A 25916-nucleotide genomic window follows, 5' to 3' on the forward strand; every position below is an offset into this window, starting at 1 on the left:
CACCCAATACCCTCCGCTCCCTGTCTCTCTCTCTCTCCTAGAGTGTTGCACCTTCCCTTTCTCTTCTCCTCCATCTCCCCCCTTCTCAGGTCCTCTGGTCTATCTTTGAACCACTGCTCAGTGCGGCTCGTACTCGCAGTAGGTCGAACTGCACTGTCTGTTTTGTTTTCTCCTTTTTTTACCCTTTTATTTGGCTTCTCTACAACCTCCCCCCGGCTTCAACCCCAGCTCGTCTTCCGACCGTCAAAAAAGGACCCACGACCGCCTCAATTATTGCTTAGCACCGCCAATTCCGCTTGTATTTGGTTGCTTCGGCTTTATACGTCCCTACGTCCCTTGGATCTTGACCCGATTGTGCATTCCGTCTGCCGCCTTGTCTCCTTTCATCGCCGTCACCAGTACATCGGCTATCGGACGAATAGATCCCATTGAGCCTGTTAGAGCTACTTCGGTCGCAAAAAATAGAGGTCATTGTGATGTATGTGACCAGACTCTTTGATATCGCTCTCATCGTTGCCCGGCTTCGTGTATGCTGACTGCGCCCAGTGATAGCATCAATCACGTGTCTACGTCCCTGAAACCATTTCCCTTCTCCGCGGGTTACAATCCTGACTCCCGAATCTATGGCTTCCTCGTCATCGAACGTAGTGGGTGTCCACTATCGTGTGGGCAAGAAGATCGGTGAAGGCTCCTTTGGTGTTATCTTTGAGGGCACCAACCTCCTGAACAACCAGCAGGTTGCCATCAAATTCGTATGTTCCCCTTCCCCTTCGTCGCGGTGAAGCCCCCCCTGGCTAACCCGAAACAGGAACCCCGGAAAAGCGATGCACCCCAACTCCGCGATGAGTACCGGACATACAAGATTCTGGTTGGATGCCGTGAGTATTCCCTCTAGGGAGATATTATGTTATATGCGCTCTTCTAACTTCATGTCAGCTGGCATTCCCAATGTCTACTATTTCGGACAGGAGGGTCTGCACAACATCCTCGTTATCGATCTTCTCGGTCCTTCGCTGGAGGATCTCTTCGATCACTGCAACCGCCGCTTCTCCACAAAGACTGTTGTGATGGTAGCCAAGCAGATGGTGCGTTTTTCCTGCTTGAAATTACAATGTGGACCATAGCTAACAGTGACCAGCTTTCGCGCGTCCAAACGATTCATGAGAAGAACCTCATCTACCGCGATATCAAGCCAGACAACTTCCTTATTGGCCGGCCATCAACCAAGGCTGCCAACGTTATCCACGTGGTTGATTTCGGTATGGCCAAGCAATACCGCGATCCCAAGACCAAGCAACACATTCCTTACCGCGAGCGCAAGTCCTTGTCTGGCACTGCTCGCTACATGAGTATCAACACGCATCTGGGCCGTGAGCAATCTCGACGTGACGACCTGGAAGCTCTCGGTCATGTCTTCATGTACTTCTTGCGAGGTGGCCTTCCCTGGCAGGGCCTGAAGGCTGCTACCAACAAGCAGAAGTACGAGAAGATTGGTGAGAAGAAGCAAACGACGGCAATCAAGGACCTCTGCGATAGTTATCCAGGTATGTTATCTCACTTTTCTCCATATCCATATCCATCTACTAATCACTCCGCCAGAAGAATTCAACAAATACCTGAGCTACGTCCGCAACCTGGGTTTCGAGGACACTCCTGACTACGATTATCTCCGTGATATCTTGACACAAGCTCTCAAGAATGCCGGCGAAGTCGAGGATGGCGAGTATGACTGGATGAAGCTCAACAACGGACGGGGCTGGGACTACAAGTCCTACTCATCTCAGGCGCATCTCCACAATCAGCACCAGGGCTCGTCCGGTCGCGACCTGCATGCCAGAGAGCTTCGCAACAGCCAGCGCCCGGGAGTGACAGCCGACCGTTTAAACGCCGCGCAGCCCCCGCCTCCTTCTCCAGCCAAAGTTGGAGCTGGAAAGACGCGCGAGCGCCCAAGCGCCGGCGGCATGCCTCCCAAACGCCAGAGCGCGGGGGTGGAAGCATCGACTCCGGCCGCGTCAACTCAAGCACAGTTCCAAAACTCCAATGCCCACCTCCCCGGTCGGAACGGAAGTCCAGGGAACCCGGGGCTGAGTAGCCAACAACCCCTTGGTGCCCCAGGTACCCCTGAATCGCCACCCACTTTTACGCAGAAGTTGATGAAGGCTCTGTGCTGCGGTAGGTGATTCAGCTGTGCTGCGTCACTTGAGCGCCCAGCTCATCTCAGGATCCAGGTTGAATTCCAGTCAAATGAAGCGATGGCGCATTTAGACCTACCGCGCCACGCTTTCACCTCTGCTTCCTGCCCTTCATGTCAGAAAATGGCCTAAGAAGGTCTGCATGGGATTTCTTTTTTTTATTCTTGTTTACTTTCACCTCTCGCTCGTTTCTTACCTTGTGTTCAAGTGGTTAGCGCCGCTTCGCCGAGCAAGAATCGCGCTTCTCGGCCTATATCACCTTCTGGCCATACTCTTTTTTTTTGTCCCATTCGATCCTTCAGCCTTATACATTTGACTGTGGGTAGGAACAACCTTTCTCTCATTGATGTTACATCTCATCACTCTTTCATGGTGCTACGACTCGGAACGACGAACTTGTGAGAGTTTTGTCTTGTATTTTCGATTTCGCCTCCTCGTCTCGTCACTATATCCGGCGTGCACCGTTTAATCTCAACCCTTGGTCTTTCAAATGGGCGGGTACTCATCGGTTGATCCTTCGATGCCATTGATTTGCGGCACGCCGCCCTGGGGCCTTGTTTCTTGCGCTGGCTCACGAGACAAACAACTTGGATCAATGGCTTCAACCCCCGCACAAGAATTGGCAAGGCTCAATGACACAAATCCACCCCGAGGATGAACCGAGTTACGGGAGATGACAATCAGAATCGACTGATCTTGGGCCATGCTTGTCCATATCTCTAGTATACATCTCTCGGTCTCATTTCGTCCCGTTCGTCAACTGGACAAGCACATCAGACAACTCTCGTTTCTATTTGGGTGCTTTATTTCCTCCGGCCCGTCTACCATGGTCCTGTCATTGTCATTCTTGTTATTTCCTCCCATCCTGTGTGCATCTGGGGGGAAAAAAATTCCTTTCCACTGCGTGGTCTTCATTGCATGCAGAAACTGGTGGAAGAGCATGTTGCATATATCCCCGTCCCTTTCCCCGTTCCCCTTTCCCATCAACCGCGTGCTCTGCCTTTTGATTGTTCCAAAGATCTATCGTCCATGTCTATAATCGTCTTTTGTTGTTTTGTCTTTTCTTGCTCTGTTTGGAAGCGAGTTTTTTTGTTACTGGTAGGCATAAGATAGCATTCTTCTTTTTTTCATTTGGTTTGTTCTTACACGTCTTCTGCAGTTATTCGTACGGCGTATATAAATAATTCCTGTAATAAGAGCTGTTGCATTTTTATATCCTCTCTTGGTCTAGCCTGGTAATAGTTGTAGATCTATAGTTTGTTACGTGGTATCATTTGCTTTATACTTGTTGGTCTGGTGGAGGATAGGCCGATATGCCTCCCAAGCTGGCACATGGATTGGAAATCAAATCTGTTTATATCGTTTGCCATTTCCCTGACCGTATACTCTACAGGCATACATTAGACAGGAAAGGGGTTTTATGTAGGCTTCTATTGTAAATCAATAGCCACATATCCTCTTGGTCATATCATATTGACATTGTAGAGTCAAGGGATATATTTCTGTAGAACAACTAGTAGTGAACGAGTGTCCAGAAGGCATTATCAATTGCCTTGCTACTACTTTAAAAATATATAGTTCTACATCAACCGGATAGTCTATACGACCATATATGAAGTCAAGTAACTGGAAGTCTATCTGAAGTGAAGTAACAGTATAGAATATCCACCTTTCCACGCTCTCAAACTATGTATATCCCACAGTTGTACTATCACCTTTTCAGTACCATTGATACTTCGTTGACATCTTCAATTCGCCACTTCTCTGCTCGCTCTGACAATCACAAGCTTTCGGCTGATATCCAATTGACAACATTGTGTGCAGCCACACTATGTGACTATTCTGCAGCTCTACATGGTACGCTAATGCAAGGATCACCAGTCCGTGGCATGTCATAGCATGACGTAGGTCGCCCAACAGAGTAACCTTCTTGAAACGGGGTGGAGTAGTCCAGAGACTATGACATCCTTCCATGATCTGTCCAAAGTAGTATGTCTCGACGACAACCATTGCCCAATCCAGTAGTGCAGAATATGTGCATGGGAAATGTAAAGCAAAGCAACCTCACTATCCGGCATCTCCATCTTGAGCCTAGCAAGAATGTGTCAATAACGATCATATGATTTCAATTGCTAACCAAAAACCATCAACATAGGCTATCAACACCAAATTTACTTTGTAAAACCCCGTCGATCATTGATCATCATCCCCAGACTCTGCAGAAAACAGACACAAACTCTAACCCCATCATGTCCAAAAGTATCACAGAAACTTGTATCCCTTGCCATATAATGCATAGACACCAACAGAGATAGTAACCCCATGACCCAATCAGTAAGCCCGTTCTCCCGCACAGTCCACACGGATATACATGTCCCATCCCGCCCACCCCCGTACTTTAGCTACAACCAATAACAATCCAAGATCACCCCAGGGAACCTTGGAAAGTCGTTGGATTATGGCGCAGTCCCCAGTCCACCAATGGCACCCACAGAACTGCACCTACATACGCAGTGAATTAACAATCAACAGTGAATACGGATATACACCAGCCACCCAACTAGCCCAGCCAAGAACCCAAGAGCATCCGCATCCAGAATCCCAATATATACCCAACGTCGTCGAGAGAATAAACACTAACCCCGCTCATGGGTGGGTGGGAACTACTTTCGGTCCACCTTGCAGAGCAATTCAGATCCCGGACAGGGCAGCCAGTCAGAGTAGAGTAGCAGTGTGCTTATAGGCCCATGTTTTAATGTGTAATGTGTAATGTATAATGTGTAGTGTAATGGGGGGGTGTTTCCAGTGTTAATGCGAATGTGCCAATGTATATTCCCCCGCATTTATCTCTTTCCCCGCCTGGCGATTTAGTCTTGGCGTGGCTGAAGCTAGGCAGAGCAGTTTCTTTTTTTTTTGTTTTTCTTTTCTTTTTCTTGTATGCTTTTTTTTTTGCTTTTTGGGGTGCATGGATGCGCGTGGATGGGCTGAGGGCTTTCTGCGGGGATGGGATGGTTCTCCTGTGTTCGGATTGGCTTGTGTGTTTGGGATTAGGTGCTGGGCTGGTGAGAGGTGTTGTTATTGGTTTGAAGCTGGACTTGAGTTTGAGCTTGGGCTTGGCTTTGGGTTATTGACAGGGAAGGGGGGTTTGTTTTTGGGTGTTTACATATGTAGTATAGTGGACTTGAGTACTCCGTATACTCGTATATATGTGATAAGGGGAGGAAGTTGGTACTTTGGTATAACGAGGGTTAATTGCACCTTGTTATTACAAGAATAGTTAGCCTCTTATGCGGCCTTGTCATGTCTTTTTAGGGGTCTTTTTAGGTGTACACGAAGACGGTAAAAAAAAGCATACTTTGTGCAAGAGATTTTCCTATGCATAACCTTGGATACTATTCATACAAGGATGGTGTGAGCTATTGAAACCCTACATGTGATGCTGAATATCTTTATAGAAGTGATGTACGTGGAAGCCGATGCTATCCGAAATATGGAGTACGGGATCGACTTGCCCATCACACACTATATTTGCACACATTCACAAAAGCGACGATCAACCAATTCTAACTATAGATATTTCAATTGACTGACACAATATGGTATGTTGTAGGTCCATCCAGACGCGTAACATGAAACAGCCATTCCCTACACAGTAAGCACAGCATATACACCCGAGGTCCGTACTCCGACACTCCGGAGACCGGAGAGCATATGTCGTATATGGTAACGGAATAGCATCCGGTTACCACGTGAATTGCGAATTGTATATCAAGTCGCTTATCTTATGTCCATAATTAACACGAAGGTCATAGCTATCTGTGATTGAGAGTCCAATAAAAACCCGAAAGAGAAATGACCTTTAGCGCCTACGGTGATAAGACGAAGCCTAGAACAAGCTAGTCAAATACATTCCCCACAAAGGGAAAAACACATTCCTTTTCCCATATCTGACGATAAATAAATTACCCAAATTCGCAATATCCAAGGCTGAGTGAGTGTTTCACGTAGCGCCGGGACCCGAGTCCTCCAGAGAGTCCAGAATCATCACAACAGCCCCCAAATGACTCGAGCTGAGATCTGAAACAAGTCTAGAGTCGATCTCGATCGTTCTCTTGCTGCTAATTCCATATTAACTATCTCATGTTCTTGCATATCCTTTTTTTTTCTCTTTACGCCGTCTAAAATCAAGATTGCAGTTGAAACAGTGGAGAAAAATGAGGTCATTCGCGGCATCTGCCGTCTGATCAACTACGCTGTGCTGTTTTGGGTTTCCGGGTGACTTTTCCTGACTTTTCCTTGTATTTTAGTTGTTTTAGTTGTTTTAGTATTTTAGTTCTGTTTATCTTGCAATGTTCTCGTGTTAAGTCCAACTAGAAGGGGCTGTGGAGGTGTCTTACTGGTCTGGAACAGCATTATATATTGCTTCTCTTCCAAATCAGTGATCATCCCGTGTGGATCTGCAATCTTCTTCTTGGATGATATTTTCTTGCTTTGCGACTGGCTCAACTGTCTACGATAGTTCTCGGGGGTAATTTCGATCCCTGCCATTATTACCCCGATCCCTGTCATGATTGAGTAACTCCATTCTAGTCGGCTGCACATCATATGTTGTAGAGACGATATTACAGGCTAAAGAAGGTTTCAGGGGTAGATCTGGGGGCATATTGCTTGGTTGATTATATTTTCTCCTTGCTTGACTTGTGTTTAGCTATAGCTTGGCTATTAGCTTTCTTTTACTTTGTACATGTATGTTGTACAGCATAGCGACCTACATATGTACATTGCATTGAATACGTGGTATAATTGTGGTTATACAGATGATATCGGCTGGAAAGACCGAAAAATAGGCAGAACTTTGTGTATAGCAAACCAAGCAAGACACCCAGGGTGATGGATATGGATGGGATTATCGTCAAGGATCGTGCAGGTACTAGTAATGTGGGCGTAGATGCACGAGTCAATACCGACTATAACTCACACCCCTGTCCACCCCCTCATTCTAGTCAGTGATGAGAAACGGCATGTCTACCCCGTAGGTGCTACAGCAAACATCCTGGTAATACTCCTTGAAGCCATCTGCAGATGTGCCACTATCTGCCCTCCACAACCCCAAGGAACCGGAGTGCGCCGAATACCCCATACACGGGAGGGAAAAAAAGAGAAAAAGAAAGCAAGGGAAAGCACGCGAAGGAAAATAAAAGCCTCACCCCCATTCCCACTAGCAAAATAATTCCCCGCCAACATTAGGACGTACAGTAGCGTCCTAATGGAAATGTACCCCATACATAAACACACAGCAAGACACGATCCATTTTAAAAAAATAAAACAAAAAACAAAAACAAAAAAGAGAAGAGTCACATCTCCACATCCTCGCCAAACGGGAAAACCCATTTGTTCTAGACGCATTCAAGTCCATCACGCCAAGAAGAACAAAAGGGGAACCGAAGGCCAGCTCGGCCACGGTAAGGGCGCACCCTGATCCCGTGCGCATCGATGTGGGGAGTTTGCTGTCTTCGATGCCTTGCCGTGGACATCGGACGGGGAAAATTGTGGATCTTTTTCTTTTGGACTATTTTATTTTAGTCTTAGTCTGGGGACGATCGAAAATTGGGGGGTTTGGGGGGCCTTAGGGGGGCCTTGGGGGTGGATATCTCATGCAATCGCTGGTATCCCTGTCCCTGCTTAACACGGGTTTGTGGTCTTTTTTTTCGCTTCGCTACAACATATCTGGATGTGGATAGGCTCCATGGGACTAATTTGGTCTTTGCTAGTAGGCGCGTGTGTTGCGATTCGTGATCTGTGGTTGGGTTTTGCTGGGATAGCTGCGGTAATTGCGTGCTGCGTTATCGTGCTGAGGTGTTTTTCTTTTACTATTGAGGTTGACGTGCGTGGTTTTGCTTTTTGCTGCATTGCATTGCAACGTAGGTGAATGCCGCTGGTCGGTTTACCTATCTATCTGCACGCTGTAGGTGTTCTCTTGTTCTATTGTACAACATATTTCTATATCGTATGGCATTTGACAGTTCCCTCCAACGGTCTGTGCCCCGATTGAATTTTATTAGTTGCATAACGGAAAAAAAAAACATTGACTGTTTTGGTATCTGACCGTCGAGGTTGCAATAATAGTTGGTTATTCTGTTAGTCTGGACCTTGAGATGGACTCAGTACATAGCAAGTAATAAGGATGATCCAGTCTTGCATTTGCCTCCCCATAACCAAACTAGGTAGGATCTATTACAGGTCTGGCCTCTGTCATGCAATCCAGACGTGGCACATGGCCTTGACGTTTATGTCTTCGACCTGTCAAATCCGAAATGTGAGGTGATAGGCAAACCAAGCTTCATCGAGCCATGTTCACAATAACCTTATCCCGGTCGAGAGCGTTCGTGGAGAAAGGTCTATGACACAATCTATGTTTTGAATGTCAATCAACCCTACGGATGTTTTGTATATCTTGTATACTTTGTATGTGATAATAGATATAATAGAATACTCGAATATTCTTATCTACGGTGAGAAGAGAAGAAGTGGATCTATAAGACCGGAGGTCCTTGAAGCCTCCGGACAGATCTCTCTCCAGCTCCCAAGTCTTGGCCCTCGGTTTCAATCGGCAGTATCACCCACTTTTGTGTGTTTGATGTGGGCTATGTCGCAAGGTATGAGCCCATTATTTTGGCCAAACACTATACTCCATCTTAGGGGGAAAAATACGTAAATCACGATCTCCATATCAACCGTGAGGGATGGTGTGGCTTGGCATGCATCGAAATGCGTATGCGTTCTATAATATGGGTAGACTCGGGACAAATAGAACATGAATCATGATAGTGGCGACATCCGGATCTACAAAAGAAGAAAAAAAAAACTCTGATTCCACGGGTGACTGGGTGTGGAACTTGAGTCCGTCCAGGGGGTGGGGGGGTCAGATCATTCACTATATTAATGTCTTATTCGTTTTTTCTCTTTCAGGATTTACGGATGTGGCGATCGGGTGGATAGGCAGAACTAGAGTACTTCGATGAGGGTTTCTAGAATTCTAGAAGGTCTGGGTAATAATTCCGGGTGCGGTCACACTGGTCGGATATATAGTCCTTGACCAGTTTACTGTATATATTATTTCTATCTATCTACAATATAGCGTAGCATTGAATTGAAAAATTTGTTACTCTAGGATTCTATTACCATTTTCATACTCCCAAGGCTATTCGGGTGTCTAAACATATTTCGCCTCCACCAAATTCAGCCGTATTTTCTTATATATTTTATATTATTAACAACTATAATAATGCCTTCATAGGCACGTTGCACGTTGTACCTTGCCGAATCCCTGTGAATCCCACATACGCGTCCACGAGTCCCGAGTATGTAGACGTTAATTATAGAGAGACATTAAGACAAGCTTGTGTGACATTCCAATGTGGTACAGCTGATCTCAAGAACCGGGTTTGGAATGATCGGCAGGGCCATATTGGCATTGAACACAAGCCCTAACTAGTGTACGGAGTGTACCGATATATTATATTTTGATTTGAGTTTCTATCAACTACAAAGTTACTATTAAGGTGACAGGGGAGGGAAGGGGTTGAGATGACGTGCAAGACAAAGTAACCTTGGTGACCTTAGCAACCTTGGAAGAGTGAGTACCCTTGATGCAAGGGAGAGAATGCCGTGACACGGCCTTATCGTGTATTTTATTGGTATTGGTTTGGTCATTATTGAGTGATAATACCACAGAACCGTGGGTCGAGGATTGACATTCCGGTCTCGGATGGCGTGCTAGCGGGCGGGAGATAAGAGTCTATCGTGAATTAGGAAGTAGATATAAGAGTTAATATCCTTAAAGGAAATAGAATATACACATAAATTGAACGGAGTACGCCGTAGAATTAGAATAGTACGCAAAATATGTATATTGAATTCATGGAAGAGTTCCTCGTGTTCCGTGGTGGAGTTCAGGGGAACGAAAATTCAAACTCGCCACGTTGGGCGCATTAGTCGTTTTTTTTTTCTTTTTCTTTTTCCAGAACCTGTGGAAGCTTACACGTATGACTTCTGGAAGGATTGTGGATTGATGACAACAAGGAGAGGCAGACATATGTTACATAATACTTGATCTTCCAAGGTTGTTCGACATTTACATGATTTACATATGTAAATTTTAATGTCAACAGAGAACTGTACCTCTTTTACATTTTCGTAAGTATCCCTTGCAGATCTTAGGCGCTTGTTCAAACGTGAGAGTTCAGCGTGTCGCCACAATAAGACAAAAGTCAAACCCAATCAGAAAATTCCAGAAGGAAAAAAAAAGACTCCAATAAATCGAATTAAGAAATACAAAAGAGAAAAAGAGGGACCAAAAAAGGAAAAATAAAAAAGAAAAAAAAAAAAAAGAAAAAAGAAAAAAACAATTATGACATCTTATCGAAAGAAGGCTCCACTTGGGCGCAGAAACTAGTTTAGCGTACTCCATTAAGGCCCACTAGAGTCCACTGGAGTCTACTGAGGGTGCCCCCCCCCCCCGTAGCCCAGTACCCAAGGTATCGTCATGAATGATTCCAGAATCCGCCCTTTGCCCTTTTTATTCTTCTTTAGTGCTTGCATTTCCACTTGGTCTTTTTTTAATTTTTATATTTTGTCCTGATTATCTATCTCACTCTATATTGCCCTGTCTCTATACAACTTATATCCTCTACTCTCTCATCTCTGACTATTCCGTGCGAATCCTATATGCCTCTATCCCGATAACCCGCCGCTCTTTTATCCAAGCTGGAGCCTCGTCCCACAGGCAGGGGACGACCGGTGAGAAAAAAGCCGATTAAGGGTCCCCGACGCACACTATACGCTATGCTTAAAAAGAAGACGTTGGCTCCGTCCCTCTTCTTCCGGAACCACACTCCTACAGCAACCCCCGAATTATCCCCCACCTCCTCAGACAGCGACTCCGAAGAGGATATGGAATCATCTGGCTCCCGGCCGGTCAGCCTGGCCATCTCGTCGGGGGCCTTCTCCATGCGCCCGACTCTCAACGAGGTGCTGGCCAACATTGCTCCTCCCCCATACACCTTGAGCGCCTTCATGGCCTACCTCTCCCAGAACCATTGTCTCGAAACCTTGGAATTCACCATGGAGGCCAACCGATACCGTGATTCCTACTACGCTCTAGCCGAACGAATTGGTCCCGCCGCTATGGAATCGGAATGCCCCGAAACCCAGCACTTGCGAATGCTCTGGAAACGCCTGTTGACTGCATACATCTTCCCGGGGTCACCGCGCGAGATCAACCTGTCGAGCGAAGTCCGAGATGCGCTTCTGCAGTACAAGAATGTGCCCGCGCCGCCCGTGCCCGAGACGTTAGATTCCGCCGTGAAGCGCATCCACGACTTGATGGAGGAATCCATCTTCCTCCCCTTCGTCAACAGCCACACCACCTCCCCCTCCATGGGTCCCTCCGACCCCTTCATGGGCCCCGACGACTTCATGAGTCTATCATCGACGAGCCTGGACGAGCACCCGATGAAAAAGGTCCGGTCGCGCGTGTCGAAGCGCATCTCCCCGCAGTCCTCTACCAAGGATCTTTCCGCAACGGGTCACAACCGCTCAACCATGTCCCTCGGCGCCGTGCATGCCATCGGCAAACGCACTTCCGGCGCCCTGGTCAGCACTAGCGGCGAGTCGGCTTCCCTATCTCTGACCGATGACTCTGCCTCCCCGCAGTCCAGTCCCACCGCTGAAGAGCCCATGACACCGCCCACCACCCCGCCTGCCAGCGAGCCGCATCTACCCATCCACAGCCCCAGACTTCGCACCGAGAACCCTTGGAAGAAGATGGGTATGAAGCTTGGCTTTAAGAAGCGTTCCACTGGTGGCAGCAGTGGTAGCAGTCGCGATCCCAAGATTCTTGGTCTTGATGACTAATTATCTTCTCTTTCCTCCCTTTTTGACTCCGACTCCTTGTCGACATATACAAAACCTACAAAACACACACACCCTTTTTTGTCTCCTGACTCACGACAACTACGAACCCCGCAACGACACTTCTCATCTCAAACACATCTTGCATGAAATTCCGAAATGCATCATCCCACGACTTCATTCTAGCCTTTGTCGAGCGTTTATATTGGCGGTGTATGAGAGCATGACGCATTGAAAGCATATGAAACCGGCGTTTTCTTTGTTTTTTTTTTTTTTTTTTCTCTTATGGGATGTCTCCGGCTGAGCATCCTCATTTTTCCACTTCACTTGTCATTTTCATATTTTTTTTTTTTTGGGTTTTTTTGCGGATGGCATCACGGGAAAAGAAACCCATATATATCATATCATATTCTCATCTATAGATTGGATGGAAGACCTGTTGGCTTTTCAGGTCTTCTGGACACACGGCGTTTTTGACGAGACATTGTCTTGGTCTCTCATCTCCCACTGGGATTTCATTTATTCGGAATCAATAGACTTGATACCCCTCTTCACATCAATTGCTCCCAAACAGTAAAACCGTACTTAAGTGTTCTTTGTAGTCTTGAATCCCTCACGCAGACATACATACATAGGCTATGCATTCGACCGTTGGGGCAATTTTAAAACCCAACAGCACCCAAAACCAAGACCTCGACTCTTACCCACATTCCTAACATGAACATGTATGTCTCAATTCAAGACCTTGAAATAATACCAGCCGTGATCCGAGCAGGCAGCCGAGTATCCTTTCTCACACCCGAAACCAAGGCTTGTCTAGACCTTTCTCGATCCTCCTGGTCACACACGTCGGACACCCACACTCAGACATGTCGCCCGGGAGCTCGGGGAGACGTAAATATAGACTTCCAATGGTTGTAGTACAGGTGCACACGTAACCCCCTCGCAAGCCCTTCGAGGATTAATGCTCATGCGATGTTCGGCACTACGTCGGATGGGTTCTTATTGATGTGACTTTGTTCATTACATTTACTACATGTAGTTATAGGGATAGATCCGGACGAGTGGAAGATGAAGCTAAAAGGTAAAAAGCTGAAGCAAAAACCAAGAAAAGAAAACGTAAGCATAAGTGTTAAGTGTAAGTGTAAGTGTAGTGTACATTAAACCAGAAATCAATATCAAATATCAATCCTCCGTCCACCCCTCGTCTCCAAAGCCGCAATATCAACATCCCACCCAACACCACTCAACCCCATCAAATACCCCTCAAAACGATTCTCAGTATTCAGCAAAGCAAGCGTCCCCTCCACAACAGTAAGAACCGCATCAACAGAAGAGCCAATTGTAATCCGGGCCAGAACCCTCGCAGCCAGCAAAGCATGAGCCCACGCCTTCAACTGATGCTCAACAGCACAACCCCTCTTCAGAAGAATCGAAGCATGCCATTTCGCATTACCTTCCGTATTGGATAACGGCACGAGAAACAAGATATGAAACTCATTCGCGAAAACAGCTGCAAGCCGCTGTAGCGGGAGGGTGCGTTGGAACGATGTGTTACCTGACCCAGAACCACCTAGAAAGGTAGACATGGACACTCCTATCTGCGCGGATCCCAGATGGTGGGTTATTGTATTGCTTGGGTGCTGCTGTGTCCACTGCAACGCTCCGTCTCGGTGGAAGATACGTTCGTGTTTGGATACCTGTGCTGGTGTGAGGATTGTCCATTTCTTTTCGGATGGGGTCGGTGTGGTGGGATCGAGATCGAGTTCTAGTGCTAGACCCCGGTCTGAGTCTAGGAGTGTTGAGAAGACGATGTTCGCGCGCTGTCGGTTTAGACTTGTCATTTGGACGGCGCGCACGGCGGCGTAGTTCATGCTTAGATGTAGGGATAGGAGGATTAGGAGGAGGAGCCAGGTTGTGCTGAAGTTGGTTATGTGGGAGATTACTACGGATCCGACCTGTGGGGGTTGTTAGGATGAGATTCCTGCTTGAGGAGGAGGGTTAGAGATGGGGAGGTGAATGCTTACTAGCATGCCGAAAAGAGAAATGACTGTCTCCTGGGATGAGTCTTTCTACACGACAAATATATCACGTTAGCTCTCTCTCTCTCTCTCTCTCTCTCTCTATCAATTCCCAAACAAGACAGTGCATCACGGGAATTTGAAATCAACACGTACAGCATTAAGCTCCGCCAAATTCCCCCATTTAGCAAAATGAGCACTCAAGCTCGCCTTCGAGCTACCCCCGGCTACACCACAGAGAGCCCTGAGGACACCGGCTGTGCTGAGGACAATCACCCGCGGCGGTCCGGCAGGAACACCTGGCGAGAGACAGTCGAGGATCATGGCGACATCGTTGAAGACGTCTGCTGCTAGCCGGTAGGTTTTACATTCTGGCTCGAGGGCTGTGCCGACACGGTGGGCAAAGCAGATCGTTGCAATGCGGCCCGATATATCTTGTAGGATATGTAGGAGCAGTGCGGATGTTGGAGAGGCGTTGGCGTTGCCGACGCCGACTCCTGTATATTGCGTTGGGTGTTAGTTGCTGTTCTATTGGGTTGGGCTGAGTGGTGGGATATAGACCTTGGAGGACGGCTCTGGAGGAGAGGAGGCCTGCTATTGAGCTGCAGAAGGCTTGAAGAGAATCCTGCGGTGGATTGGTTGTGTTAGAACTGTGTTCTGGGTGTGTCTTTGATATTGCGTTTGATATGGTAGAGCAATGTAGTTTGAGCCATGAGGTTTCTGGCTCTGACAGCTGGGGATTGTATGCTCACAAAGATTTGATATCTGGCTTGAATATTAGTACTTTTGTAGAGTAGGGATGTTTCATGCATTCCAACAGGCTATTGTCTGTACTCACGGGAGATAGTCATCGCTGACACTTTGGGGGTATCCGGAGGGAAGAAAAACATCACCCAGCGAGCTGAATAGAGGCTTAATTGACCATAATGAGGTAGATGAAGAGGAGCTCTGTTATGATAGGTCAGTTAAGATCAAAAACTTTCGAGGTATTAATATAGCGTTGCATGTCTTTCCAAATCATGCAATGACATCCATGTTTTGAACCAACACATGATAAATCGAAATTGAATGAGCACAAGTCATATGCTAAATGCAAGAGAGAGTGTTTGTTTTCCAGGAAAAAGATTCATTATGAAGTGATTGGCAGATATCCCACGACATTAGGGGATGTTGGCCTGCTAATCGACAAAATGAAAGACCACATCTGGGAATGATTTGTTTCATGTGCCATTTCAAACATCCAATGCTAGCAATATCCAATAAGGAAGTAAGAAATGACCACTTACTATTACGTCTACTCGGCCAGCCGGTGTCTTTGAGGCAGTAATTGAGGAAGCGACATCTCCCGAGTAGATGTAGGTTGCAGTAGGATTTCCGGCCTCGTCTGTCTCCCGGAATGTCAACCTATTTGTCTCGCTCATAAGGGAGGTCATGTTCAACCAGACCTCGGGATGGGAAGTAGACAAGGGTTACTCGGATAGAGGTAGAGTCGGGGAGGCACGTGCTTGAGACCACGTACCTTATGATCCTTGATACTTAATGATAAGCCTATAGTTCGATAGCTCTATAGTTCGATGGTTACATAGCTCTATAGCTCTATAGCTCTATAATGTATAGTCTAGAGTAACATACGCGTATCAGAAAATTTTAGTCTTGCTTCGAGAAATTCATTTCTTCGAATAGTGCTCACAGAGCCTATGTATGTAACAAGAATCACCAAGTCCCACAATCTATGTATAAAACGAACACTCCGCTTTTTCGACATCAAGACGATACAGCTGCGTGTTGCGCATGGAAATAGAACACCGAGAAAGATCAACCACCAGCGCCGGGTACAACGAGTGAAAAAAAAACACCGGAAAAAGAGAGCGGTAAAGCATCACCGCTAGAGAAAAACGTTCTTATGAATGGCCTCCAGCCATCACAAGCAACAAGGTATAAAGTGAGAGTTTTTGGTCTCGGAAACTCTCGGAACGAGTGAGCAAGCATCAGATCTGTGTCCCCAGCGACCACAAAAGGCATTGGCAACGCCACGGTCGGGCAAAGTCAAGATGACCGCGCTGCAACTGCCCCAAAATCGAGATCCAAGAGTCAAGCTCATTCATCGCGCAACTCCCATAGGAAGTATCATGCCCCATTCATACATTTTGAGAAATTTTTATATTTTGCCCGAGGGAACGCTTATGCGAACATGCTCGCGCCGCCAGTCTCAATGGCATCAATCTCAGCCTGAGTCCAGGGGAGACGACCGAAGCGCGAGGGGAGCTCGGCGCGATCGAAGAACTCGCCGCTCTGGGGCTTGACGGGGCCCAGGGAGGCGCCCGAGTGGCCGCCAATGGTGGCGTTGAAGGAGGAGCGACCGAGAGGGCCGTGCTGCTGAGCCTTAGCACGGTAGGTAGCGAAGGAGTCGGGGAGAGAGCCGGTGGGAGAGGCGGGGTGAACGCGAGGAGAGTGGTCGATGGACTCTGGAATATGAGGTTAGTTCAAATCCCCTAGATTTGGAGCTCGGGAAATGGGGAATATCACGTACGAGGGACGGTACGCTTGCCAACGAAGCGAATGAGAGGAGTGCGGGCAGTGCCGCTGAGGATAGAGGTGACACGCATTGTGGTAGTTATGTAGGTATTAGGTGTGTGGAGGTGGGAGGTTGGTAAGATCAATTTGACGCGGGAATGTGCGAAATTGAACGGGTCCGGTAGTATCCGAATCCGACCGAGAGGGAAGGTAGAGAACGAGTAATGGTTCTAAAATGTAGTAAGAATTGTGTTGGGTATATGAAAGAAGGCGAATGAGTATGTAGAGAATGGAAGAAATTAATTTTTGGAGGTGAAAGAGGAGGGGAAGGAGGGAAAAGAGTCGAAGATAAGAAGGGGAGGATTGCCGTTTTGGGACAAGCCGATTCGGAACCGGGGAACTATTGTATGTCCGCAGGTATGTAATTACTTATGTACACGGTATAATCGAGTACATGTGCGAGTACATTCTACTATTATTTACTATTGAATCCCCTCCAGTCTATATTGTACTCTGTACAATTCATGTCACGCCATATTCCCAACTGAATATCGGATACTACACTTCTAAGTGCATACATCTGTGATAGTACTTTCCATCGGGAGCTGATTCCGATGCAGCCTCTTGCCTTGGCAACACCACAACTCCCGTATTTCTCCACGGTGAAGCCATCCTTTCCTCCAGGGCTCTTTCCGATCCTTTCCCATTCTGTGACTCCGGTGAGCCCCCCCAAAGTGAGCTCCAACCTGAGCTCCTCCTCATTTTTGGTGCCCTCTCGGTGCCTGATATCTACTTTTGCCTTTTTCTTTGAGACCAATCCGCCAATCCGCCAATCACCGTCTCTCTCTCTTGGATCATCTGGCAATTCTTCCAAGGTTCCCCATAAACCAGTTCAAGCTTATTTGTCCCACACAGCTTAGACCTCCCCCCCGCAATCGGAAACAAAAGTCCAACGCTTCTTAGGTTGGGACAACATCCTTGACAAGTCATCCTTGCACCGGAATTGATATTCCAGAGAGTTTCACAAAGCATCGGAAAAAGGTCCAACATTTCGGGAAAGGTCAACATTGAACACACTTGCCAAGAAACAGACCAAACCAAACAGATCAAACAAGGTCCATTAGACGCTATTAGCAATAAGAGCGACACATAAAAAATAATTTGAGCTCTGATAACGTTCCTTGGAGAATTGCGCCACTGAAGCTTGGACCCTGACTAAACACATCCCGGATTCACCCGCTGCATTACACACACAAGTCAGACAATATGCACGAGCAGTCGCTTTTCGCCTCGGTTCCAGTCCACCAACATCATGAGCTTCTTCAGCAGCTTGCTGGATTGACTGCCATGCAGCCCCGCCATTGCCTAGAGCGGCGGCTGATCTTCAAGGCCTACCGCAAACCAGGTGTGGCGGGGCGCACCGGAGCCAGTCAGGACCTGCAACAGGGGGACCTGCAACGGCTCAATAAAATGCTCAATGGGAACATGTACTACACCCAGGTGGTCGGTCCGGTTTCCGAATCGGATTTCGGATCCACTGCCCCCGTCGATCGAGACACTCAGATGGCCGGTATGGACGACTCGAACCCTGATGGATCTTCATCATCTCCATCTTATGACTATGAACGTCAACCATGGAAGTTGGAGTTTCGTGATATCCCTGAAGCTGGTACCCGCTCAGCGGTCACATCACGTCTGATGTCAAGTGCGACGCTACCGCGGGGAGATGTCGTGCAAGCTATGAATGCGTGGGGCTATCAGTGAGTGGCGCCCCCCGAGATCGAGATTATGATTGCGGGCACTAACACTATCTGTTCTAGTTTCACTACTGAGTATGTGGTCGAAGGTGATATGTTCATCCACAATGACATTGCTATCTTCTTGCATCGCGTGCTGCACTACCCGGGTGGAGATGAGTTGAATCTGCCCCGGCGGCAGTTGCCTGCTTTGAAGAACATGACTCTGTTTGAGAAGAGCGGAAGCTATGTGCTGCAGGCCTTCATCATTGTCCAGGACGGTAGTAACCAGGAAACGATGAAGACTGCATCACAGCACCTCTTTGGCCTGCGCGAGCAGTTGAAGTCAGCGGTTGTCCTAGAACAGGCAGATCGACTGTCTCTAGATACGCGGGCGAAGTAGATGGCCACTCCTACTTCGGTTCGTTTGAGCATGCCGGAGACTATGAAATACCCGGTCTCCAGCGACGGCGTTGATAGACATCTCGAACTTTTTTAATCGGGGGAAAAGAAGAAATATACCCATCATAGCAATCAAGTCACCTGAATATTTTCATTTTCATTCCCCTCTCGGTAAGAGTGCACACAGAAGTATTTATGATCCAAAAGAATCGTAGAGTCCCATGAGTAAAAAGCCAACGCCTATATAAACCCTTGTAAGTCCTATCTGGATAAAAGTCAAACCCCTCCCTCAAATCGCGCGCGAGATACCATCCCTCTGAACTTGCGGTGCGTTCCGGCGCCGTGGCATCCATTCATTCCTCCTTTCCGGGATATCAAAATGAGTTATTCCGAGTTCACTTCTTTCTCATAAGTAGACCGTCTTCCATCCTATCTAATTTTTTTGGTATTTATTATTTGAATATATCACACATCTGGCTGAATAATGTCCACTTTAATGTTCTAGAACATGTGACTTCGTGATTTCTCCCGCGTCTCGGCGCGTCCAACACATATCTCAGATTCAACTGCAACTCACAGCGAAAACCGATTGAATCAACCAACACGCATCTAAATTTACCCGTAACCCCTTCACCACGTTTTCAATCACCCGGACTGTCAGAATGGCCGAGGGAGCAGCCAAGAGAGGTGCCTCCCCTACCCAAGCCATATCTCCACCACCATTGCGCCGGAAGGTTGAGACAACGGTAACCAGTAAGTCTTTACTATCCACCAGGGTGTTCCACCCGCTAATACTAATTAACCTATAGAGAAATCGGCGGCAAACTTCTTCACGCCAGCCTCGCAAAAGAAGCCCGAACCGATCACATGGCGCGTCATCGGCACCAGTGTTATTATCGGAAAGCAGATCACGGGCAAGGCAGACCCTCCCACCGAGAAACTGCGCCGAATCGCTGGCTTTGACTTGGTTAGTGGTTGATACCGACCGCTAGAACAGGTAGCGTCAAAAGATAGGAGGAGGGCCTTGCTGACGTCAATATATAGGATTCAACCTTGATCAAAACAAAATCGGGAAATGTCTTCCCCAAGTCTGCCACTGATTGGCAATGGTGGAATACCAAAGTTCCAGGCCGTCTGAAGGAGCTCAATGCTGAAGGGTATGTCCAGACTCGGGATATAAGATTGGTTGTGTTCCCTCGGGCTTATACTTTGACAGCTTCCAAGTTGTGATTTTCTCCAACCAAAAGAAGATCAGTGTCCAGAAAGATATCAAGGGTGGACAGAGTGACTCAAAAAGTCTGTCGAACTTCAAAGAAAAATTGACTGCTGTCATGACGGAACTGGATTTCCCCGTCAGCGTTTACGCGGCCACCACAGACCCTGAATATAGGAAACCCCGTATCGGGATGTGGCGCGAGTTCCTGGACGACTATGACCTCGACGTTGCGGGCGTTGACTTGCCCGCGTCGGTTTTCGTCGGTGATGCGGCTGGAAGGCCAGGTGATCATTCAGCTGTGGATCTGTAAGAGCATCATAACTTTTAGTATGTTTTGACAAAGTCTGATATCGGCTCTAGGGGACTTGCTACCAACATCGGTATGCCATTCAAAACCCCAGAGGAGTTTTTCCTTGGGCAGATCACAGAGCCGGCGACACTGGGCTTCGACCCTAAGTCTTTCGTAAAGTCGGATCTCGAAGAGCCGGGTATGTGCTTGTTGCTTTCAATGAACTTACTATCCCCCACAAGAAACCCAACTCTGGCAGATTGTTGACAGGTCTTCATCGCAGCCAAACCCTTTGCTCGCAAGCACCCACTTGAACTTGTTATCTTCTGTGGTAGCCCAGGTGCTGGGAAGTCCACTTTCTATTGGAACCACCTGGAGCCTCTAGGCTATGAGCGAGTCAACCAAGATCTTCTCAAGACGGTAGGTGTTATAACCACAAAATGAGACCGAAATCGAATACTGATGAACAATAGCGTCCGAAATGCCTCAAGGTCGCCCGCGAGTACTTGGAAGCCAAGAAGTCCGTGGCAGTGGGTACGTCGTGGCATTTAGTTCTCCCGGCTTCAGTTCTCAAGCAATCTAACCCGGTTACCACCTAGATAACACCAACGCCGACCCAGAAACACGGGCTCACTGGACATCTCTCGCAAAAGAGGTCAAAATCCCTATCCGTTGCGTACAATTCATCTCGACACCAGACCTATGCCGACACAACAACGCCGTCCGAGCATCCAACAAAGAACTGGTATGTATTGGCAATATCCCCATCTCCATCTCAATCTCGTCCTCATTCTTACATTCTCATCCCAACCAGAACCCCGAATCCCGAACCTCCCTCCCCGGCATCGCCTTCGGCGACTTCGGCCGCCGCTTCCGCGCACCAACGCTGGACGAGGGCTTTGATGATATCATCCCCGTCGAGTTCCAGTTCCACGGCAGCGAAGAGGCCAAGGGAATTTGGGGCCAGTACTGGGTTTGAAAGTACCAGTGACCAGGACTGGTATATACGCCCTACCAACTTGCCTACTACTGCTACTCACATCCCGTGGCTTATGCTTACGTCTGTCTGCATCGTGCTCATCCTAATCTTGATATCTCTTTATCTGCATTGCTTTGAAGCTGAAACACAGCTCGTGTCTACGGACTTGTTACCTGTTGGCGGGGTTTCACCTGACATCAAAAACGCGAATGTTGATCTCGACTGCATCAATGCATGTTTCGGTTCTGTGATAATCTTAGATCAAGGCATTCTCAGCTCTGCCGTGGACCCTGAGGGAGGGGGTATGGGATATATTGAATGTGTTATAGTAAAGACCATTATCGTGCTTCCCCGGCTTATGTCCATCCAAGACATGACCTACATCTTCCCGAGATTCGCACATAACTACATTAACTACATTTACACCTACATGTAGATACATCGGTAAATAGTTACATATGTAGGTATACATAATGTAGTCTTGATAGTAAGCGACTAAATATCACACGTTCAAGTACACAAACACACACACAACCCTAAGTACACTACACTCTACACTCCATCGCTGCCTAGTTACACCTCCAATCTACTGTACCCAGCAGACTCAATTTGAATTTTGTAAAAAGAAATGTACTCTGACTCACAATATCAAAAAAACCAAAGATTAAAACCGAACCTCTTTGCCAAGCCAAGGCACACAGACAGGTACAGGCACCAGCACTCGCACTAAGCTCTCAATCCAAATCCGGACATGTCTCAAAGTGGATCATACAAGACTTGTTATCCATGTACCAAAAGCCCACTCCAGTCGTTCATGTATCTTACGCTGTACGCCGTGAAATAGAAGTTGCAAATAGCGGTAGCTTCACAACGTGGCCGACCCACAGTACCAGGTCACTTCCTCTCCACTGTGTTATTGTACATGTGACTCATCTACACGCGCTTCCCGCTGTATTCTTGCAATGAATGGTAAATGGTAAGTCGAAAGCGACAATGTCTCTCCCACGTGCGGGGATTCTATTATGCACCGTGTCATCCCTTCCAAGGACATGTACATGGGTGTTTCTAGGATTATGTTCATGTTTGAGAATTTAAATGTAGATGTAATGTAGATGTAATGTAGATGTAATTATAGACATTTTCATATGGTGATCATATGTGGATTGTGTATGAGCTGGATATATACATATAGAAACATGGTATGGTACTTTTTCAGATGCTTTTTTTGCTTTTTGTCCTGTTCTGCATGTGGAGCAGGGGGATGTGGGTGGATAGGGTTGAAGTCTATGGGGTACAACGGCTGGTAGGCTTGGTGTATGGGGGGTATAGTATATAATAACCACAGAACAAAAGGAGAGGAAGGATGGTGATAGACCCAGTCAGCTGGGGGGGGGGGGGGTTAACTTTTTGTTCTCTTTTCTTGTCGGCTGTTGAAAGGGTTGTGGTGTCTTTGGAAACGCAAGAAATCCAGGACGAAGAATTGAGAAGAAAAGATAACCACCCCGGGAAAGACAAGACTCGGGGATATAGACAAAGGAATGGCATGATTCGGGGCGAGAACAGTAGTCGCTGATCCGGATCGTAAGTCATGAGAGTCATTATAAACAAAAGGTCGAAAGAAGAAAGATTAAAAGAGAGACATTAATCGTAACAGTGCGATCGAGATTGAACGAGTAATCAAAAGGCGCGCGGGGAATAATCTATCGTCATTATCGTTGTGGATCGCTTGGAAATGTGAAAAAAAAGAAAGAGGAAAAAAGACAAGAGCCCAACGGAAGGACTCAAGTCTCAAGGTCGGGAGACCAAATCCTGGAAAAAGCGGAAGAAATTCCTCTTTTTCTCAGAACGGCAGGGACCTGCAATCTCCGTAGCTGGTGCCACAGTCATTGGGCCGACAATGTCCTCATCCCCCATTTCGGGGAACTTGTCGTTGTCATGCAGACGTGGGATGCGGACTTGTTGGCAAGGGTGGATATTAGACTGGGTGAGCGTAAGAGCAACACCATCTATCGCGCTGAGCTGGTCAAGCATGGCCTCGTGCTGGCTTCCCCACTCGCGGTTGGTCGACTCCCATTTCTCGATGGTAAGCTTGTAGATGTTCGAGGTGACGCCGTAGTGTTCACCAGTGCGGACAAGGTGCTTGGCAAAGTTGCAACGCGCAATATCCCAGTCTGCACGCATCTGCTGGAAATTGCCGAGGTCGCAAACCACAGGGTCGTAAGGCTCGGGCGTGATGGTGAAGTTGGCGTGGCCGAGTTTGTTGGCCCATTCGTCGTTGGGATCGGAGAGGACGAGGGGTGTTACGTCGCCTGAGACTGTGCGCACAGTGCTGGCTCGCGGCCGGCTGAAGGAGGCTACGGAAGGCTTGGACGAGAGTGGTGGCGAAGGAAGAACTCCCATAAACCGCGGGTCTGAGGTCACATTATAGTTATAGGGTGGTTCGCTCGCGTCTGCGACTGACGGAGACTGCAGTGGTGACTGGACGCGGGATGCTGCGACGCTTGTTGGGTCGTCTCCCATAAACGGGGGCAGGAGAGGGGTTGTCGCTTTCTGCACATCGTTGTCGTCCTGGCTGAGACTGTTTGCTCGGGTGATATCGATTGGGCGCGCGCCAGACTCGCTCGCGCGTTCCTCGAAGATCGTTCGCGCGGGAGAAGGGGGAATAGAGTCGACCCGGCTCATGGGCATGGAACCAACGATGGGGCTTGCCAAGGCAGAGGAGGCCGCGGAGTTTGCGCGTGATCGTAGATCATCCGGGAAAATATCACCTTCTGCACCACTGGATGATCGCTTAGTCTTCCACCGGGCTGACATGGTCGAGATGTGCGAGTTAATGCGCGAGACGCCCTTTATTGAGACACTGTCTGAGCGTCTCTTTTTCGGTGATGGGGCAGTCTCCATGCCAGTAACGCTCAGATCGTAGCTATCTGAGTTGTGGACAGGAGCAAAGTATGACTCTTCTGCAGACATGCCGTGGTCAATGTGCTCTATAGAAAAGTCTAGGTTAGCAACTGCGGTATGACCGGGGGGTTGTTGCGGTGGCGATTGACACATACGGAAATAATGATCTTCCAACGAGTCGCGTGTGCATTCCTCTTCCTTGACTCCGGTCAAATGACTCCGACTGGGACTGTCCATTGAATTTCCCAGGCCTGATGAAGAGACAAGGGAAGAGACGGAACTAGAGACCCGGTTGTGGCCTGCGGTGGAGAACAAAGAGATGGCAGGTGAGGCCGGCGCGGAGGTATTAATAGTCAATGAGTGCGGCTGGCGTGTAGGTGAATCGGCCGCGTCGAGACTTTCTCGTGTCGCGTCGATTGTTTGAGACAGTTTGTACATTCTCACAAAGTGAGCGCCGCTGGTGGACGGGGTGGCTGGTATATAGGGGACGGTTGCAGTTCAGCATTGGATGTGAGGGGTGACCACAAGATAAAGATAGACAACGCTTTCAAGTCATTCCCTAATGGCCTTTGGGCGGGAAAAGACGTGGCGGTGTGATGAGGGAGAGAAGAGTAATAGTCCGGGAAACGCGGGAACTGAGGTCTTGGGCCAGTTAGCATCCGATGAAGATTGAAAATGCAAATATGATTATCGTCCAGGTAGGAAACTGTAGGAAATCCCAAAAATACACATAAAATTCAGAAAAAAAGAAATACAAAAAAAAGAAAAAGAAAAAAAGAAAACGAATTCCACCGAGCGACGTGGACCAAACAAGTCGACGAGACCAACTGGCTGGGCAGAAAGAGAGGGTTTCGGTGCTTTTGCTTACAATCGGCAAACGGACTGAACGAACAGGGAGATCCTGGGTTGTACAGATTCTCTACCTTGGCCGTTTTGATAGATGAGAGAGAGTAGATGAAGGTGATAGAGAGGAAATGAGAGAGAAATGACAGAAATGATAGAACTGAAAGAGAGAGTCCGTACTATGGCTCTAGATGGTCCAAACAACCGTTAGTGGAGAAATTCCATGACATTCCCAAAGAAAAAAAAATAAAAAAGTTGACTAACTCTTGAACAGACTAACCTTGGAAACTCGCCGATCCATATTCCCAAGGTTTACTCCGTTGAGTTCCGGTGGATGACACTGCTTGAACCATGGTATATTAAAGAGTCTGGAAGGCGTTCTTTCTTCTATTTTATCCTTTTTTTTTATCCATTTTTAAATTGATTTTATCCATATTAAGCACTTTGTATATAGAATATATCTAATTCGATTGTTTTTTAAACCACCCTCCAACGGCTACACAGATATGTTGTGTAGCCCAACGTTCTACATCGATTACCCCCCCAGAACCCTTTTCTCAATTGGGTACAAAATCCTGTCGTGTGTGCGATCGGCAAACAATCTAGACTGAAGTGGATGCAAGAGGGGAACCATTATGATGCCATTGCGACCCAGTCGATCGGTCCTGATTCGCTCTATAGATGGGGGGAAAGGTGTTGGATACATCCGCTTATTTATCTTTATTTATCCAGCTATGGTCTGTTTACTCCGTACTCCTCTAGTACTCCGTAGTCGGTTATCATTCGGCCCAGAATAACCACTGGGTATAACCCATCCCCCATTCGACACACGTACTGGTGCATCCACCCCCCGTTTGTATTAGAGCTCCGACAACGTTGAGCAACCGCGGACAAGGTCCCGTCCCGTAGA

At 47.6% G+C, this 25916-nt stretch overlaps 9 protein-coding genes across 9 annotated transcripts; 4 read left to right on the forward strand and 5 right to left on the reverse strand.

The window, feature by feature from the left end:
* Window positions 1-74: 74 nt before the first annotated feature.
* Window positions 75-2180, forward strand: N7455_002952 (casein kinase I; the record flags this gene model as incomplete). The annotated part of the gene is made up of 6 exons (XM_040955108.2): window positions 75-478; window positions 547-752; window positions 809-878; window positions 937-1085; window positions 1139-1544; window positions 1600-2180. The coding sequence occupies exons 2-6, from the start codon at window positions 624-626 to the stop codon at window positions 2178-2180; spliced, it is 1335 nt and encodes a 444-aa protein (XP_040814493.1). The 5' UTR covers window positions 75-478; window positions 547-623.
* A 498-nt stretch (window positions 2181-2678) lies between these two features.
* N7455_002953 (uncharacterized protein) lies at window positions 2679-2897 on the reverse strand (the record flags this gene model as incomplete). The annotated part of the gene is made up of 1 exon (XM_065604386.1): window positions 2679-2897. The coding sequence occupies one exon, from the start codon at window positions 2895-2897 to the stop codon at window positions 2679-2681; it is 219 nt and encodes a 72-aa protein (XP_065462877.1).
* An 8140-nt stretch (window positions 2898-11037) lies between these two features.
* On the forward strand, window positions 11038-12108 carry N7455_002954 (regulator of G-protein signaling domain-containing protein; the record flags this gene model as incomplete). The annotated part of the gene is made up of 1 exon (XM_040955063.2): window positions 11038-12108. The coding sequence occupies one exon, from the start codon at window positions 11038-11040 to the stop codon at window positions 12106-12108; it is 1071 nt and encodes a 356-aa protein (XP_040814295.2).
* A 1175-nt stretch (window positions 12109-13283) lies between these two features.
* Window positions 13284-15559, reverse strand: N7455_002955 (RUS1 family protein; the record flags this gene model as incomplete). Its single annotated transcript, XM_040955290.2, has 7 exons — window positions 13284-14063; window positions 14133-14177; window positions 14283-14623; window positions 14688-14751; window positions 14879-14891; window positions 14965-15074; window positions 15413-15559. The coding sequence occupies 7 exons, from the start codon at window positions 15557-15559 to the stop codon at window positions 13284-13286; spliced, it is 1500 nt and encodes a 499-aa protein (XP_040814372.2).
* A 359-nt stretch (window positions 15560-15918) lies between these two features.
* N7455_002956 (alpha-ketoglutarate dehydrogenase subunit KGD4) lies at window positions 15919-17047 on the reverse strand. Its single transcript, XM_040955099.2, has 2 exons — window positions 16657-17047; window positions 15919-16591 (listed from the first exon to the last, which is right to left on the reverse strand). The coding sequence occupies exons 1-2, from the start codon at window positions 16730-16732 to the stop codon at window positions 16308-16310; spliced, it is 360 nt and encodes a 119-aa protein (XP_040814444.1). The 5' UTR covers window positions 16733-17047; the 3' UTR covers window positions 15919-16307.
* Window positions 17048-17906: 859 nt separating this feature from the next.
* On the forward strand, window positions 17907-18779 carry N7455_002957 (mediator of RNA polymerase II transcription subunit 18; the record flags this gene model as incomplete). The annotated part of the gene is made up of 2 exons (XM_040955204.2): window positions 17907-18400; window positions 18461-18779. 2 exons carry the CDS (start codon window positions 17907-17909, stop codon window positions 18777-18779), a joined length of 813 nt encoding a protein of 270 aa, XP_040814438.2.
* Window positions 18780-19440: 661 nt separating this feature from the next.
* On the forward strand, window positions 19441-21262 carry N7455_002958 (putative DNA 3'-phosphatase Tpp1; the record flags this gene model as incomplete). Its single annotated transcript, XM_040955261.2, has 9 exons — window positions 19441-19531; window positions 19588-19745; window positions 19823-19935; window positions 19995-20300; window positions 20355-20482; window positions 20567-20703; window positions 20757-20817; window positions 20883-21028; window positions 21098-21262. 9 exons carry the CDS (start codon window positions 19441-19443, stop codon window positions 21260-21262), a joined length of 1305 nt encoding a protein of 434 aa, XP_040814405.2.
* Window positions 21263-23050: 1788 nt separating this feature from the next.
* Window positions 23051-24601, reverse strand: N7455_002959 (uncharacterized protein; the record flags this gene model as incomplete). Its single annotated transcript, XM_040955166.2, has 2 exons — window positions 23051-24249; window positions 24319-24601. 2 exons carry the CDS (start codon window positions 24599-24601, stop codon window positions 23051-23053), a joined length of 1482 nt encoding a protein of 493 aa, XP_040814502.2.
* Window positions 24602-24603: 2 nt separating this feature from the next.
* On the reverse strand, window positions 24604-25359 carry N7455_002960 (uncharacterized protein; the record flags this gene model as incomplete). Its single annotated transcript, XM_065604387.1, has 3 exons — window positions 24604-24805; window positions 25043-25166; window positions 25287-25359. 3 exons carry the CDS (start codon window positions 25357-25359, stop codon window positions 24604-24606), a joined length of 399 nt encoding a protein of 132 aa, XP_065462878.1.
* Window positions 25360-25916: the final 557 nt, after the last annotated feature.

This window comes from Penicillium solitum (genome assembly GCF_028829755.1).
Source record: "Penicillium solitum strain IBT 25940 chromosome Unknown utg000001l_segment0_segment0, whole genome shotgun sequence".
NCBI lineage: Eukaryota > Fungi > Ascomycota > Eurotiomycetes > Eurotiales > Aspergillaceae > Penicillium > Penicillium solitum.

Bases quoted from the DNA above. Each gene is read 5' to 3' on its own strand.
- N7455_002956 (XM_040955099.2), bottom strand. From the start codon at position 16,732: ATGCGTGTCACCTCTATCCTCAGCGGCACTGCCCGCACTCCTCTCATT. The intron at 16,592-16,656 runs GTACGTGATATT...CTCATATTCCAG, and splicing joins TGGCAAGCGTACCGTCCCTC to AGTCCATCGACCACTCTCCT.